This window comes from Nuphar pumila, chromosome 7 (assembly GCF_984573655.1).
Source record: "Nuphar pumila chromosome 7, dmNupPumi1.hap1.1, whole genome shotgun sequence".
Classification (NCBI taxonomy): domain Eukaryota; kingdom Viridiplantae; phylum Streptophyta; class Magnoliopsida; order Nymphaeales; family Nymphaeaceae; genus Nuphar; species Nuphar pumila.
Genome location: NC_143255.1, coordinates 11,921,114 through 11,939,970, shown reverse-complemented (window position 1 = coordinate 11,939,970; position 18,857 = coordinate 11,921,114). Strand labels below are relative to the sequence as shown.

The window sequence follows — 18,857 nt, the reverse complement described above, 5'->3', positions numbered from 1 at the left end:
TCTACATTGTCTATTTCTACACTTACCAGTTTGTTATAAAACTGACCCATTTCATAAGCAGGTGTCGAGTAGGACTTTTCAGACGGTCGATGATGTGATGTAACATGGCTCGAGATCACTCTCTTTCTGGTTGCGTTCTGACCATTCTTTGTGGATAAGGTTGGTTTGTAAGCTAATGTGTCCAAAATTCGTCAACTTATTTTTTCCTTCTAAAAGGAAATTGCTTCCGCTAACGTTTTTTAAAACCAAAATTTGAAAAGTCTTCTCTGAATGTTTTCAAAATTACAAGCTGAAATTTTGGGGCGTTACAGTTACCTATCTTCTCTAAAAAAAGTAAAAAAAGAAAAGAAAAGAAAGAAAGATAAAGAGAGAGGAAAAGCGAGAGAAAGGAAGAAGGAAAAGGAGGAGAGGGAAGAAGGAAGAAGTGAAAATATTTTTCCTCTCCAGCCATCTGTCGATCTTTCGGGTTGCTTTTCAAACTTCAAACAAGGTACTACAATTGTTCTCTCTTGTTTCAGATGAAAAGAAGAGTCTAAATAAGTTTTAGGCAATATTTTTGTAGGAAACCATGAATTTTATCTTTTAATCTATGGAAATTGATGTAGGTATGTCTAGAATATGTGTATTTTGATTCCTACGTCTGCATGTGTTTGTGTTTTACAATATATATATATATATATATATATATATATATATATATATATATATATTTTTTTTGGACAGATTTGGACCGATCTGGACTTCGAGATGATAGGCAGATCTGGATAGATCTGAACCCTTGTCCGTACTGTCCGTTCTGGACAGATTTGCTCACTGGACTAGTGAACGGATTCAAACACGTTAACAAGGGACTGCGAATCTTGAAATTTGAATCTGAACATGAGAAGAAATTTTTTATATATCTGTTTAAAGAAAAGAAAAAAATGTAAGACTTGATGTTACTGTTGTCCAGGACGGGACTGACAGCTGTCCAGTCCAAGCTGACGCAGTTGGCTGGGAGAGGACAATTTGTTGTCCAGTCCCAGACGACTGTTTAGGCTAGGATTGGGTCCCTAATTTTAAAAAAATAAAAAATAAAAAAAATAGGTATATATACATCTAAGATTGGGGGTTTTGGGGGACCAGACAGAATTCTGTCCAGTACCAGCTGATGCAGTTGGTTGAGACAGGACAGACCAGATGACTGATCGGCTGGGACTGAGTCCCTGTTAAAAAAAAATAGATGTTATGTATAAACAAAAACAAATTATTTTTTTATACTGGGCAGTGGGCCCAGATCTGGCCCAATCGACTAGTACAACTGGGCAGAACATGAGCACCAGCCGACCCAGTCGGCTAGGCTCTGTCAGGGCAGAATCTGAGCCCTAGACGACTGGGTCGGTTGGGCTCAGTTCTGATCAAAGTTAAAAAAAAAATAGTTTATTGAAAATGAATTTCTTTTGGGCAAATGAAAGCCCTGCCATGCCCAGCAGGACTGGGTTCAGCTGGGTCCTGTGTATGTGAACGTGTAAAAAAAACATATATAAACATAACAAAGGGGACTTCACTGATTTAAAACCCCAAATTTTTCACATATGATAATGTGATATTTATGTTATTCATGGAATATTTAGGTTTACCTATTATGTTCAGGCTTACAGGTATAATTAAAATTACATGTTCATATACTTGTTTTAAACTTACATGTTTACATGCATAGATTTACTTTTTTGTTCAGACATTATGTGTTTAGATTCATATATGTGAAATGCCCAAAGATACACGCAAATTTACAGATGTAAATTGCTCAGGTTTATTTCCAGATTTTCTTATAATTAATGTTAGACTTCATGCATGCAAAAACATGAACTTATACATGCTTTAGATGCATATTTTTCTGCACTCATGTAGATTTTTGCATGATCATTTTCAGACTGTTTTACATGCTTTTATGGGATTATTTAAATGCCCCTGTGCCTATCAATGTTGTCCCGTGTGCGGGCAGCATAGGTTGGAAATGGTGGGTACGTGTATTGTACCCTGAGCTTGCCGAAATGGTTAGAAGAATTATTGTTGATGCATGATAATGATATTTTTTTAAGGCAATGTTACTTACATATGTGTGTAGTGGGCATGTGTAAATCTTGAAATTTATGTTCTGCATATGCATAATTGCATGAATGTTGGTGTATTGAGCATGATTCATGAAAATAAACATGTATTTTGGATAATTATGTGAATACATGCATGTGAAATTTGTTATTCATGTACGTTCTTGTTTAGCATGTGTGAATGTGCATTTGAAAGCATGTGAAATGAATGTATAAGCGGCATGTTCATTATAATTTTTGCATTAGATGCATTCTGTGGTCATAAGTGGATCATCGTAGACCGTGTAGGCCTTGAGCAGGTGCTTTATGATTAATTTTTCTTATGCATCACAAAAATTAACTTAATGATTATTGAATTAATTACACTGTTTCATGAATTAATTACGGTTGTGGTCCCGTGATGAGTTTCACATGTTGATTTGCGAAATGCATGTTGTGTTTTGCATGTTGAATTGCAAAATAAAGAATTGAAATAAATTATTCTTTTAATAAAAAGATAAAAAAGAGAGAATAATGTAATTCAGATTTTTTCTTGATGTCCCTTCTTTAGTATAGGAATCCTGGATTGTGGTTTTTGAGAACCGTGATCATATTAAAACTCTGTATGCGTTTGTATCTCTAAATCCAACTAGGTGGTTCACTTTTCAGCTACAGTTTTAGAGAGATTCTGCCACTTTACTTGAGAGTGGTGTGTAGATATAACTGTTGTTATTGGTATTCCAAGAAAGTGACATCAGTGGATGTTGATTTTCCTGGTGTCCCGACATTAGACGTTGATTTTTAATGTTTCGATAGATGGTGTTAATTCCTGATATCAGTCGATGGCTAAGTTTAGAACCTAGTAATAAAATACAAATTGTGTGATACAAATTGTGTGTTAAGATACAACTGAGAACCTAAATTAACCTCGAGAATTGTTGTACCTGTTTTGACTATCTGTGGATTATGGTAATAAAAAGTGAAACTAAAATTGTGTGCATTTAATAGGGACATGTATATAAAAGAAAACTCTAATAAAAAATAATAAGTTACTCATGCATATGCATTAGATCATATATATTTACCTATTCTCTTATTTGTATTATATTAATGGTTACATGATAATTGCTTTCTAATGCATGATAAATGTTTTCTATTGCTTAATAGTTGTTCTTTATTGCATGAGTGGTTATTCAAATAATGAATTTATTATAATTGCATCCCTCTAAATAATGATTTTATTGTAATGGCATCTCTCTAAAATATCGATTGAATCTTATTTATGTTCTTTTTACTTATTTGATTCATTAGAAAGACTCTCGTATGCATCTATAATTATGACACCCCTATTTTTATGTTTTTCATAGCCTTTGAGACCCAGTGATGGAACCTGCTACTACGATGAGCTATGAGGGCTACACGATTGCTTGATAATTTTACTTAAGATAAAGTGACTATACTCTTTGGTCTATTTATTTTTATTTGCACATTGTTCTTAGTCTCTATGATTTAATTAATAAAGCTGGTTTGGTTTCGTTAATGGTAATGTAAGATCTCTTACGATTGTTGATTGTGTTATGACGGTAAGGCCTCGGGTCTCTGGGATTGTTTTCGCAAATGTTTTAAAAAAAACACTTTTTAACGAGTATGAGTTGAGGTTGTTACAACAAATGTAACCTTAAATTGTGTTTCACTTAATTCGATAGGAGTTAACATATGACTTGGTCAAAACTCAAGTAAATTTATGCATTGTACGCTTTCACAACACTTAGCTGAATTATCACTTAATCCATGGATCAAGCTGAGTGAAAGGGTCATGGTAGAAAGCTGGACGAGTGTTGGTAAAGTTGGGTAACCATAGGTTTTGGTTCACTTGGTGCCCGACCCAAGAGGACTGAGCCGAGCATGGTAACCCAATGAGTTTGCAGACCATGCACAAAATAATTTCTAAACTATGTATGCATCTATGTCACAGGGATTCGGCTAGTAGGGTGCCGCACCCGCGTCGACGCGACTCGACGCGGGTGCGGGTGCCGCACCGGGTGCGGTCAACCCGATCCTGGGTGCGTTGACCGCACCCAGGATCATTTATGTCCTTTTTTTATTTATTTTTTTAAAAAATTGCCCTTGCATTTTTTTTTTTTTTAAAAATCTGCTGACAGCAGTTGTCAGCTGCTGTCAGCTCCTGACTTTTCAATGATGGTGGTAGCCTTGCTTGTGCTATCGTGCAGCTGTATATAAAAAAAAAATCTGCTGTTGTCAGGAGCTGACAGCTGCTGTCAACTCCTAACTTTTCAATGATGGTGGTAGCCTTGCTTGTGCTATCGTGCAGCTGTATATAAAAAAAAACTGACAGCAACTGACTTTTCAATGATGGTGGTAGCTTTGCTTGTGCTATCGTGCAGTTGTATATACAAAAAAAATCTGCTGACAATCTGCTGACAGCTGCTGTCAGCTCCTGACTTTTCAATGATGGTGGTAGCCTTGCTTGTGCTATCGTGTGAAATTTGAAAAAACCCGCCCCCGACCCCTTATATATATATATATATATATATGTATATATCTACATTTTTGCCCCTGCCGCACCCCCGCACCCGGGTTTTTTGGAAGTGCCGAATCCCCGCACCCGCACCCGCACCCGCACCCGCACCCGCACCCGCACCCGCACCCATGTGACATAGGTATGCATGAACATGTGTATTTATGTATGTATGCATGTATATATGTGAACATTTGTAGATATGAAATCTTCACTAACACACGAAGACTAGAGTATATAAATATGAATTAGGACATATAACACCTCTGTGTGACCGAACCCAGAACATCTAGCACCACTACCTAGAATTGTGTTAACATTAACTTGAGAAAGCATATATAGGAATACCAAATACTTGAAAAACTCACTGTATACAAGCTTAAACTTGTTTCATATGTATTTATTTTTCGAAAATATCTAAAACTGAAAGTTTGTTTATGACTGCACAAGATGAATTATAAACATATTATAAGGTGAATAAATGGCTTATTACTTGTATGATTATCTTTACATGCTTGTTATTTGAGGAAATTTGTATTCAAAATTCCTTTATCTTATTTTTTTAAAAGGAAATACAAACCTTTTCACTTGTAAACTAATTTAAGGCTTAAAGTAATCTTTTGAGTGTTGTGCTTGGTGAAATTAAATGCCAAATAGCTACTTTAGTTATTGTACCATTTTTTCCTAGATTGCTCATACAAATTGGTTGTATAGACCATATCAATGTTATTAGAAACCCATAGCAAACCTTTCTTGAACAGTATTAACATGCGTTTCACATGAACCGCACCAGACAGTAACTCATACCATTATCTATACCTGTACAAAAATCTAGCAACTATGACAAAACTAATCCAATTGGTGCAGTGAACCTTATCCTTCAGTATCATCTTTTTCAATAAGAGAAAATTTCAATGCAGCTTTCACACACTAATCTATGCAGCCGAAAAGCCCATGAATAATTATCAAATTTCCAACTTTCCATGATAAAGGAGTTGACAGCACCTTAGACCAACTTCATGGCTAATCAAAGCCATTCAAGCTCTCTTGGCCGTTCCATTTCATTCTTGTTCAATCGTCTCAGATGTACAAAAAATATTAATGAACAACCATGAAAGGGATAGCTCCATGATGCTTCTAGGTGTTCAACTGCTTTCATCTCTAGAAACATACATTACCCACCAGTAGTCACCTCCAAGAGCCAGCATACAGTTCCGAAGGAGCTACTGCTATGTGTGGAAAATCAATGACTAGCTTGATGAAAGTTATTCCTTGACTAGGAATTATTCTAGCCTCCATCTAGAGAACTTCATGTCATGCATAATCAGAAAATATAATGAAAGGCATGCAATAGTGCAATGGCTACACTTTTGCATAAATTATTTCTAGCCAAAATAATAAAGATAAACTCATATTAGTATATCATCAACTAAAATAACATATGCCTTTCAGTGAAAATCAGGAAAAGAAAGTTCTATTCTTACAGAGTATTGAGCTGTGTCCAGCTGGAAATGAAGTCAGGTATCTTTCCAGTAAATTGGTTGTCATTAGCCCATCTGAAAGAAAAGCAGTGTCACAAGATTATCTTAAATAGCAGCATTGTATCTTCTCCATTGTGTAAAAAAATAACTGAAGCAGAAAACAAAAAAACAACTATCATATGAAACAAAATTCGTTACAATATCTTTAGTTTCTGTAGATTCTTGAATGTTGAAGGAATTGGCCCGTTCAGCCCAGCACTACCTATGTACCTGCCATTAGAATATGATGATAAGAAGAGACACTAAATTAGCAATACAATTATGGTGAAGGCTCAAAAGCATCCCAACCCCACTGTTCACCACTGACCCAGAAATGGAGGGTGAAGACTCAAATGAATCTTTTACCTGCCCCTAGGCCCCTTGGTTATGGGGCCTCCCAGAGTACTGACAGACTTTCACTGCCAATTTCTAAAGTACAGGTTTAAGGTTCAGTAAATAAATTGAAGTTGGATGATCAGTACAAGTTCCACAACTATAGATGCAATAAACAAAACATGATCATCAAAGGCATGATATGCTTAGATTCAGTTAATGGGCAAGAGTGTTTCATGTCCCACTGAAGAACTTACAACTGTTCCAGGTTAACCAAGTTTCCGAGCTCAGGAGGCAGAGGACTTGAGAAATTGTTTGAGCCAAAACTCCTGAAATAGACAATTTCCAAGAACTTTAGTACCCAAATTCATACCCAACCCCGTATCAGGGTGCTTGGGAGGGGCAGCTTGAGCTGGTCTAAGCTTCCGCTTTTTGCAAGAAGTGGCTGGCCTCAAGACTTGAGCCCGATTAACATACTTGACATACCAAGGCACTTTACCATTGCACCAAGCAATGACAGTCCCCAAGACAAACCTCAGTAAGGCACACGTATACAAAATGGTTCAACCTTGAACCAATGGATTACAAGGATAAAAAGATTTCACGCTATCCCTATGATGCCTGCTGCACAGAATAGAGGTGTCAGAGTTAATAGAAGGTATAAGAATATTTTGAGTGCAAAATATCTTAAATGGTGGCGGCAGAAGCAGGTGGGTCTTATTTTTTCAAACTTGAGCCTTTGTCAGGCAATGAGCACAACACAAATAGCTTTTTGAAAAACATTATAGGGGAGGCTAAACCTTATCCAAGGATATGATCCATATGATTAGACTCCACAAGAAAAATCCTTTGATACAGACCCTTCAAGCAGAATATGAATCAGATCTATGACAGACTTGGTTTTGGTGTTTAAATGGCACACATGGTATAACCTCAACTTGGACAGGCCCAAATGGGCCTGAAAAATTTATCAGGTCAGACCTTCATGATCCATGTTTTAGTCCGATATTGACTTGATTTGAGTTTTTTTATGTTTTTAACTGATCAAAGAACCTCCTAAAGCTTGAAAAAACATATGGAAGTTTCGGCAAATTAGGGAATTTCAGCTGATACGAGCTAGATGGGTTCATCAGACCAGATACAGATCTTATTTTACCAGTGGAAGCGGAGGAAGTGGTTCTTGTACGTCTGACTTGAATCAAAGGCATTGACAGCAGTACCAGGATCCAAGTCAATCATAATTAGTCTAGTATAGATGCATCTGTACCAAGCTTGATTTAATTCCAAGTCTGGCAGCAGTACCAGGATCCAAGTCAATCATAATTAGTGTAGTATAGTTGCATCTGTACCAAGATTGATTTAATTTAAAGTCTGGCAGCAGTACCAGGATCCAAGTCAATTATAATTAGTCTTGTATAGATGCATCTGTATCAAGCTAGATTTAATACCAAGTCTTCAAACCCTAGTCTTAAGACTTGACTAAACAGATTCATTTGTTGCATCTAACTCAAACTCATAGGGCAAACATCCGGCATGAGCTCGCAGGATTAAACTTTGCAATCTAACTTGTGGCCCTTGACCAAAAACTCTACTCGTCTGCCGGTGCCAGCTAAAAAGTGAGCATATTATATAGACGTGGGTTCTAAACTAGTTGGGTACCTGGCCAGCCAACTATTCACATCTGATCTGGGCTCAGACACTTCGGACACAAAAAAAATGGTTTTGATTATTATAAATATTTTAAGGTAGATAAGATTCAGTTCTTCTATGGAAAATTCTTCCCAAAAGTAGCAATTTAGCGCTGAATCTGACTTGAACTTATTCTGAAGGATCCAACCCACACCCAGACATCATATCCTACCGAACAGTGACCTACAACATGGGAATGGCCAAATATGATAGATTAGACCCAATGAAAGATATCCAGCTTTTATTTATGTGAAGTATGTGGGGTTGCATTAGTGTTCAGTCCTGTCCTACTTGTGAATGATTGGAGATGGATGTCCTTGTCTAGATCTGTGGAGGCATCAGCTACTCAATCCCAATTCTTATTCACGAGAGAGAGAGAGATTCAAGTAACTTACAGTACTATAAGGTTTTTAAGTTTTCCAAGTTCCTTTGGGACAGTTCCAGAGAGACCATTGATGCCAAAGGTCCTGATGAGAAAAAAAAAGACCAGTATAGCGTAAAATTTTGCACCACACTTTCATAAAGAAATTATGGAACACTTGGACAATAGGAATAGCTACTAAAGTTAACCAAAATATCACAAAGATCAGAGAAATACCACAAGGATATAATCCCCTTACAGGTATTGCATGGCAATTAAATTGCCAAGAAATGCAGGTATTGGCCCCTTCAAATAATTCTGATTCAGATTCCTACAACATATGATTACCATGACAATAATGATGACTGATGGATGGTGATAAAATCACAACAAATTGAAAGGTTTATACAGATTAGTGAGAAAAGTGAGATTTGCAAGAGCTTCTGGCATCCCCCCTGTAATACTCATAGCATACACTTTCCTGTCAAAGAGAAAAAAAAAAGCAAGTGAACACAAAAGAAATGAACTATAACATCATTTAAAAAAAAAACGAGTAAAAGACCTAAATCTTCTTTTTCTTTCATTTATTGTACTGCAATTTATAAGTTGTTTGGCAATTATCGTCATAAGAAAATGATAAATGTCTATGATGCACAGAGATGGAAAGAGAAAAGAAATTCAGGTGGGATGCATACATTTTAGTGATATGGCAGGTAGTCCCACCATTCGCTGAGCAGTCACATTTGATGGCTGGATTATACCTTTTATCATCTATTGTTGAAGAATCAATAGCAGTCCCAGTGCATGGTTCAGTTAAATTCCACGAAGCAGAGGATGAGATGTTCCAATACTTTGATATGCTTCTAAAAGCACTGACTGGTCACCAGGCCAAGAAAAGAGATCATTCTGTGTGTTAAGCAAGACACCTAATTTTTTGAGGCTACAAAATAAAGTTACCCAATTTTTTTAGACTACAAAATAAAGTTGGGCTTCTACCATTGGAAAAGCACACCCACAAAGGAATTATAGATTTTTTTTCACTTCTCTCATCCTTTTTCTTCTTTTTTTAGTAAACCAAAAAGGAATTTTGTGAGAAACTAAAACAGTAAAATCAAACGTACAGAAAAGAATAAATTTAGTGAATGGAGATAAGATAAAAATAATTTCATTTTAGCTCTCTTTTTTCTCTCAAACTAGAGATGGGAAAGTTTGAATTCCCCCTTGTTATCACATATGGAGACAACCATCCAAAGTTCCACTTCTTCGATGGAGAAGACGGGGTTCCAATTTTTTCACATCAAACAAGCAGAAATCTCACCACCCATTTTTTCTAAAAAGTTCAGAAAAAATGGAGGTTTTCTAATGGCTACAGTCATATAGCCAGAGATTACCTTCAACTGGGTTTGTAATAGCCTGAGCTTGGGATCTCTCAACAACCAAAAGCAAGCAAACAAATGCTTGAAAAAGCAAAAGAGATTCCATAGATTTAGTAAAAATGAATCCCCTCTTTAGAGTGGCGCTGTAGTGGGCAAACTTTTGATGGCAATGAATGATTGAAGCGCTCCTAATCCTCGTCCATTTATAGAAATAACACCAAAGGTTTCGGAAATTTTACCCTTAAAGAATGTTCTAATTGGTGTGAAAGATGAAAAAAAGACCGTTGAAAAACCCAAGATTCGAGATCAGTGTTTCATTACTTTATTATTATTCTTATGTACGGTTCCATAACTTTAAAAAAATCTTCTTTAATTATTCATGCTTTTCCAATACTCATTCAAGAACTCAGACGGCTCTGTTTGATAAATAGTAGCTGAGATGGGAGTCTTAGTCAAATTAAGTTGGATGTAGCTGAAATGGAACCCATCCTATGTCAAAGGACCTGGTCCTTTTGTGCTCAACATCCTCCTAAGCTAGGATTGAATGTAGGATGTAACCCGTCCTATGTCAAAGGACTGGATTTATGCATTTAGTTAAAAAAGTGGGTGTGCACAAAAAATTGGATTTGGTAACTACCATCACTTTTTGGAGGCGGTAGCGGCCAAATCCAAAAATTGGCAGCTGCCACTTTTCCAAATTCATAAACTCCTTTTGATTATCAGTTTCCAAGCAGACTTATGCATTGCTTTATACTGAATGAACGAAGTTGGACTTCCATTTGAGAAAATTTTAGCTTCTTCATTGATTTTGAGAAGCATCCGCAATAATTTTTTAATAGTGTGAAGATATGGAGACTTTGTCAATGTGTGGAAAATTGCTGAAGTGAACAAGAGGATCGCTCTTGAACTCTGTAAGAATCGACACTCTAACACAGCTACAAACTAATTAAGCAAGAAATTAATGAAAAACAACACAAAAATGCCAAAAATAATAACTAATTCATCATCACTCTCTCTCTTTTTCCTTTACGATGAATATTTATAGCAAACAAAGAAAAACCTAAAAAACCCTATTACTCATACGGATCTGAGATCAAATATGGAACACAACTAAGTTCTAAAACATGATCCAAAAATCAATATCCAACTAAATAATTATAAAAAAATTGAAATAGATCTAAATGGGCCCTATGGACATAGTAGCATCTCACCCTCACCACTTATACATCTATTTGCAAGTGGCATCTCTAAATGTCTGCATGATTTTTGAACTAGATCCCACCACTACAGCTACAAAACTAGAAAAACAAGAAAAAATATATAAAATTATGGAAGAATAACTAAAATCATCAATAATTCACATAACCTCCCTTTCTTGCCCCTATAATGAATATTTATAGCAAAGAGAAACCCTAGAAGCCTTAATCCTAATACAGATCTGAGATAGATCTAAAACTCAATTAAGACCCAAAACATGATTAAAAAACTAATATCTAATTAAATAATTATAAAAAATAAATAATTGATATGAATTCTAATGGATCGTATGAACCTCGTATTATCTCACTTTTGCTCTTGCATAAAAAATAAATCAAAATGGGATTTGGGTAATTTGGTGAGCGTTCTTTTATTCTTTTCTTCCAATACTCTCAACCTTCTTATAAAAAAATAAGAAAAAAAAACTTAATCTCTGTAACCATAGAGTACAACACCCTCTCCAACCATTGGCTACTCTCTCTTTTTAGGTGCGGTAGATACCAGTTGACGTGGCCCAGTTAGCTACCGTCCATGCCCGGGTTTGATCAATTTTTTATTACGTAGTTTTTTATTTTCTTTGGTTCTTTTTTCCTTTGCTTTCGTTAATGTTCACTTTATGAAAAAAGCAGCAGGTACACGTCATTTTGTGGGAAGGCGAGTTATGGACGTCATGTTGCTAGGGGTGTCAACGGGTCGGTTTTACCCGGACCAAACTCTACTGGGTATGGTGACAAATAAGAAGACCCAATTAAGACCTGGGTCCGCACCCGAAAGTAAGTACGATTCATACATGGACCCGGGTATAGTTTGTGAAATTTTATACCAGACCCAGGCCCGACCCAAGTTTTGATTAAGAGCTACAAATTTTTAATGTAAAAAAAAAAAAAATTGTTTTACCGGTATGATCCGGGTTTAGTTTATGTAGTTCTTATTGGGTCCAGGTATGTTTTTTTTATAATAGACCCGATTAGGCCAGGGTTGAATCAATTCTTTATTACTTACTTTAGCTCATTTTTTTTATTTTCTTTGGTTCTGTTTTCCTTTGCTTTCATTAATGTTCACTTTATGAAAAAGGTGGCCGGTACACATCATTTTGTTGGTAAGCGAGTTCTGGACGTCATGTTGATAGTGGTGTCAACGGGTCGGTTTTACCCGGACCAAACTCTACAGGGTCTGGGTATGGTGACAAATAAGAAGACCCAATTAAGACCTGCGTCCGCCACAGAGTCATACATGGACCCGGGTATAGTTTGTGTAATTTTATACCAAACTCAGGCCCGACCCAATTTCCGATTAAGACCCACAAATTTTCAATGTAAAAATAAAAAAAAATATATTATTTTACCGCCGGGTTTAGTTCATATCATTTTTATTGGGTCCAGGTATGGTTTTTTTATAGTAGACCCGATTAGACCCGGGTTTGACTAATTTTTTATTACGTAGTTTTGCTCATTTTGTATTTTCTTTGGTTCTTTTTTCCTTTGCTTTAATTAATGTTCACTTTATGAAAAAAGCAGCCGGTACACATCATTTTGTCCATAGGCGAGTTCTTGGACGTCATGTTACTAGGGGTGTCAACGGGTCGGTTTTATCCTGATCAAAATCTACAGGGTCTGGGTATGGTGACAAATAAGAAGACCCAATTAAGATCTGGGTCTGCACCCAAAAGTACGACTCATACATGGACCAGAGTATAGTTTGTGAAATTTTATACCAGACCCTGACCCAAGTTCTGATTAAGACCCACAAGTTTTTAATGTAAGAATAAAAAATTATTATTTTACCGGTATGATCCGGGTTTAGTTCATGTAGTTCTTATTGGGTCCAGGTATGGTTTTTTATAGTAGACCCGATTAGACCCAGGTTTGAGCCCGATACCATATCCAAAAATCTGATCAAGTCTGATTCCACCTGAATCCGAACCAAACCTGAGCCGTTGACACCCATAAAGGCACCTGCTACACATGTACGTCATCCTTTCTGGGCAGCAGTTCTGTTCCAAGTTGAAGAGCATGTGGTTCGGTCTTCAATGATCTAGTTTGTATAGCTTTTAGAAAACCAAAAGAAAGGAAACTAGGTTCCCGGAGTAGGTTATTTTTGGAGAAATTTTCAAAATAACCTCTAGGCAATAATTGGAAAGACACTACATTTTCAAATTTTATACAGAGACAAGCTTTCTCACGGTTATTAAAAAATAATCCCAAAGTTTTCTTCCATCTAATTTATATTATTGTTAAACATGTTACAATTAGTGTTTTACCAATCCAAACTAAGCAAACCACGGGATAAAGAGAAGGAGAGAGAATGAGAAGACATAAGATTTACTTGGTTCAACATTAAGGTTTAATAAGAACAAAAATTTATTAGCAAATACAGAGACTAGATAGACAGCTCTCAAAATCCTATTTCTCAATATACCCAAACCCCCATTGAAAATTTCCATTCTACAGCCACCAAAATCACATTTGAATTTGCTTCGTAGTATCCCACTTTCCTATTTTATTTATTACACATTTATGCTTTATTAATTTATATTTTAAATTTTTTTTAACAGATTTGTAATGTATAGAGCCAAATACAACCCTACCTCATCAAGTCCCAAGGGGGTTTGGTGTAGTGTGGTGGGGCCTTGGCTGCTAGGCAAGCGGTCAAGATTCGATTCCCATGGGTATTCCTCCTTTGTGCAAGCATACACCCAACATAGGCCCTAGGGGTTTGGGTCCTAGCCTCAGAGTATAGACATTGCAGTGCTAAACCCCCAAAACTTCAAATTCTGTAGTCAAAAGAGTAGTCCCATCGTGATCCCCCTTATGTGGATCTCCAAATTTAAAAAAAAAAACTAAAATGCTATTTTAGATTTTAAAAATTATGAGATCTCATACTTCAAGTCTTGTGCTCTTTCTCCCGCAACCGCTCCAAGAACTCTTAAGATTTTTCAATATTGCCTTTTAGCTTACAAAGTCATGAAACTGAAACGTAAAAAGAGCTTGATGGTGTAGGGTACCACCAAGACTCGAAAAAACACAAAATAAGATGAATATATACATTAAGAAAATCTATACTTTTTCTAATAAAATAAAGAAATGAATGCAATAAAAAGTGTAAAGAGAACTAAATCTTACTTCGGGCTTAGGTTACCCTTCCTATGAAGATGACTAGTACATAGAAATTTCAGCAGTATCTTCGGAGGGCACAAACTTATGGATGTTTGGGTTCGGCATAATCGACACTAGGACTAGAACTGAAGCTAGAAAAGCTAGCCAGAGTGAGGTTAGCTGGGCTAAATCATACTTTCAAAGCAACAGGGTTTTCTTACCCTAGTTCTAGATACTTAGAATGAGAAAGTGGACACTCTATTTATAGTTTCTTAATGGATTTGGAGCTAGATATCCGGACCTGACTGTTGCACAAAAGCCAACCCTTGATTGGCCAAAGAGACCACATGGCAACCAGGGATTGGTCAAGACTAAATGTCTCATTTTAACCCTTGTTTAAGGGTTAAGGTTTTAAGATTTTACAAAGTAAGCAGGGAGAGGGTAGGGGTTCCTCCTCTTGCAGTAACCGCCCCAGGAGGGCCGCTTTACAAGCCCATTTAGGTCGTGTTTTGAAGACCTCTAGCATACAGTTCAACAATGAATCTAAATCCTAGTTTTCTAGCCCTAGCTGGGTTTTCAAGCTGGAAATACAACAGGTTATCAGATCGTTAGTATGAAAGTATACCCAAGGCATTCAAACATAACCTCACAAAAAATAGTTTATACTTCATAAAAATACCCATATGAGCAGTCTTAAACTTAAGGCAACTGCTATGAGGGTTGCACACACGCACTCACATTCGAGGGAAAATAAATCAGAGAACTCAAATTTTGCTCATTTGAAATCAAGAGGAGGTTCCTAAAAAAATGTAACCGATGTGTCTTCCATGTTAATAAACTGGAAACACATTTATTTCTTCTTAAAAAAAAGAAGAAGAAAAAGAACACTTTGCCATTGGGGTGCAAACAGATTGATCAAAGTTGTACCATGCCAAATCCTAATATAAATCTGAAGTGCATGTAATATATCTGAAATTAAGAGGACATCCTAATTGTCTTTGATGAGGTAGGGTTAATCTGATCCAAAATACATACGGCGATACTGTATCAGGTAAAGAAAGACAAAAAAAAAGTCCTTTTACGTGTAAAAAAATTCAAGACTAAGCAAGTAAAATTGATCATGTTTTTTATAAACCCATTATGAATGTATAGATTTCCTATTTCTCACTTATCAATCTTGCCCAGGAATATTTCAGATCAAAACGCTTTAATTTTTCTACTCATGTCCGGAGTATAAGAGGGAGATTCAAGTTTTTCAATTTTTGGACTTTGAGACCAGACTGCAGAACAGTTGTTGCAGAATGCATGGGACTTAGGTGTGCAAGGTTGTCCCGTGTTTTGTCTTGTGTCTAGATTGGAAAATGTTAAAAGAAGTCTAATAATTTGGAAGCAGCCGGAGTTGGGGGATGTTGTTAACATACAGGAAGTTATTGAAGTTATTCAGCGAGTGCAAATGGATGCTGACCAAGAAGGTCATCATGAAGCTGTTATGGCTGAGATTCATTTAAAGAAAGAATTACAATCGTTGTTGTTAATGGAGGAATCACAATGTCAGCAAAAGTCTCGGTGCTGTTGGTTAACTGAAGGAGATCGTAATACTTCGTTTTCCCATTCCATGGCTAATAAGAATGTCATGAAGTATATAGCCATGTTAATTTCAGAAGATGAGGAGCAACTAGTAAGTAGATCGGCTATGCAAGCTGAAGCTATTAGATACTTCTCTAAGCATTTTTTGTAGAGAGGCTTTTTTTGTAGAGAGGAAGTGAATAAGTCTCATTTTGAAGGGCGTTCCTTTCTAGGTGTTAGCTCAATTGAGAATGCTCAACTTCTTGCTCCAATCTTCGATAAGGAAGTCAAAGCGGCTGTGATGGGAATGGATGGTGATAGTGCACCGGGTATGGATGCAATGCCGATACGTTGTTGGAATATGGATTGTATTCAACTTGATATGACCTGGTTTGACATGTGTGCATGGGATAGCATAACTCATGAAACTTACGGGGCAGTTATTGCAACTACCTATGCATGGTAACCTCCCAATGCGGGGCGCAGATCAGGTCATGCTGAACATGAGCCTTTCTGCTCATGCTGACATCGTGGCCGTCTGTTTGCATTTTGGATGAATGCCACGTGGTTTTATTGACCTTTGAGCTTTTTAAAATGCAAATCGGATGGCCACGATGTCAGCATGAGCAAAAACGCTCATGTTCAGCATGACCTGATCCGCTTCCTCTCTCATTTGGGTTCAGGGTCCTAACTTGATGGCTTGGGCTCAGAGGAGAACACTGTGCACCTATGCAATTGTTGGCTGCATCCGGGACCTGCACCCAGTAGTATTGCCAGTGCCGGTGGCAGGGCTATAAGAAGATAAACCGAGGAGGGGAGTAAAACTGAAGGACGCCACCAAGGATTTTTTTTGTTTTCTGTAGGCTTCCGACCACTACAACCATCGGTAGATGGCGACATGTCATCGTCAGTTGCTTTGGCAGGCCGTCGGTGGCGATGGCAGCCGGTGGCAGATACATCACACAAAAAAGAGTTTTCCCCCTTACCTTCGTCGGCGTTGCTGGTGGAGGGTGTCTATCATCGGCCAATGGGGGAGGGGGGGTCACCGTCGTCGGCGCCGACAGAATCGCCGGTGTCGGTGGTTGTCAACAGAAACGGGGGTGGGAGGGAGGGAGGTTTTAAGGTGGAGCCAGAGTGGCTTTTGGTTTTTGAGAAACCAAAACCATCAATTTTTTTTGGGTGTTTTGGTTGGTGTGGATCAGGTATTCCAACTCAATGACTGGCCCGATCCAAACTAGTTCTGGCAGATCGGGTATCCCGACTTGAGTGATTGTCCCAATCTGAGCCCGGTCCGTGCGGATCGGGTATCAGATATGCGTTTGTGGGTGGACCCGATCCAATACCTGGATCTGTTATATATGGATCAGGTTTGGACCCGATGTCTGGGTTCGAAACTGGATCGAGTTGTGGATTCAAATCCGACTCAAACCTGTTTAGACTAGATATGGATCTGGATCGGGTCTAGATTGTGGGATCCAACCTAGGACCCAGTCATAAATGGGTTTGGATCCAGTTGAGATCCGAATCAAAAGATCTGACTCAAGATCCATTAAAACTAGATCTGGATCCGGATTGAATCAGATCAGGTCCAAAATAAAGTTCATATACTATTTAAACCTATAAAAGATTGATTGGGTTCTGTGACCAATATGGGCCTTTCGAGACTGGTTTAGAGTCATTTTTGACTGGTTCTTAAATATAGAAACCTTGTTTTAAAAAATCTATAAAGGAACAAGGATTTTCTCATTCAGTTTTAAGAGTTTATAGACATTTGTATATGTTTCAAGACCGATTCAAGCCCTTAGTTGGCCGGTTTGGGGTCATTTCATACCAGTTTAGAACATTTTTAGACCGGTTCCAGCATGAGGACCCGGGGTTTTACCCATAAAAGCATTTTTGTCATTTTTTTAGGCTTTATTGGTGTTTAATTATCATGAAAACATAACTTGTGCATGTCTTATACATGCATTTTATGTTATTTAAATTATGCATGATATTTAAGAATGAATTATGACTAAATTTATGACATATATGATGTTTTTTTATCAAAATTTATTTATACATATAAGTTGAAGCTTGAATTTATATTTTTTTATAACATAATACATATTTTTTCATGAATATACATGCATTATTATGTGTGCATGGGCATGCTTCATAATACAAATATGTTTGCTATAAAATATCTTGATTAATTGACTCATACAATCACCCAAGTAATCTGAGTTGTGTTGATTGAGGATTCGTTGGACCATATTAAAATTCAGTATTATGATTGTGTGTGATGTTATGAAACAATGATTATACCCAAAGGTAGGTAATTGTATTCCAAATTCACAAATGATGTAATAGTAAGTGTGTATACCAGCTCATGATGCATGTTTGTACCCAAAGGTACAATGCTGAATTATCGTTGGTTACCTGATAAACTAGTATCACCAATTGAAGTCAATTTCTTGTGAATTGAAAAGACAAAACAACTATGAGTATTATTATTTTCATCAAAGTGGAACGATAATGACCCAATTATACTTGTCTCAGAAAAGGTAAATAATAAAGGGTTTCATATTTATTTTTTTAATATGAATCTCGAATAGAGCGATTAATCTCTCACTCATATAGAGAATAGATTAACCACTCTGAAGGTTATCTATGAGAAGTGCGAGTGCTTAAAAATATGTCTATAATAAGTATGAGTGCTTGAATAATCTTAGCCTATTGCTTTTGCAATTGAAAGTGGCGAAGAACATTCGAGATGTTATCTCTCATTGCAGGACAATGAAGAAGTTTTTGAAAGCCATTGGAGCATAAATTATTGACTTATACGAGACTTTATCTCAAGCCATTTGGATGAAAAACTTCATTATGGGTCTTGAAATTGTGGATTATATTGAGAGACCACTGAAAATCTTTTGTGATAATAAAGTTATTTTTTTTTTAATAACAATAAGAGTTCAACCACATGTCAACACATGGAGTTAAAGTACTTTGTTGTTAAAGAAATGATTGAGAATTATCTAGTGTGTATTGATACAATTGATATGAAAAAAAT

At 36.8% G+C, this 18,857-nt stretch overlaps 1 protein-coding gene and 1 long non-coding RNA gene across 2 annotated transcripts in view; one reads left to right on the top strand and one right to left on the bottom strand.

Annotated features, from left to right (window-relative positions):
• The window catches only part of LOC149831148 (putative LRR receptor-like serine/threonine-protein kinase At1g56140), a 96,358-nt gene that overhangs the window by 57,307 nt on the left and 20,194 nt on the right, over positions 1 to 18,857 (bottom strand). Inside the window, exons 2-8 of the mRNA XM_090012950.1 lie at positions 9,207 to 9,387; positions 8,921 to 8,992; positions 8,771 to 8,842; positions 8,546 to 8,617; positions 6,719 to 6,790; positions 6,288 to 6,359; positions 6,093 to 6,164 (exon numbers count right to left, since the gene is read on the bottom strand). Of these exons, the coding sequence (XP_089869076.1) occupies positions 6,093 to 6,164; positions 6,288 to 6,359; positions 6,719 to 6,790; positions 8,546 to 8,617; positions 8,771 to 8,842; positions 8,921 to 8,992; positions 9,207 to 9,387 (613 nt within the window). The remainder of the gene's footprint in view (positions 1 to 6,092; positions 6,165 to 6,287; positions 6,360 to 6,718; positions 6,791 to 8,545; positions 8,618 to 8,770; positions 8,843 to 8,920; positions 8,993 to 9,206; positions 9,388 to 18,857) is intronic.
• Positions 103 to 3,609, top strand: LOC149831149 (uncharacterized). Its single transcript, XR_016433265.1, has 2 exons — positions 103 to 159; positions 3,437 to 3,609. It is a non-coding gene; the product is annotated as an uncharacterized LOC149831149 (long non-coding RNA).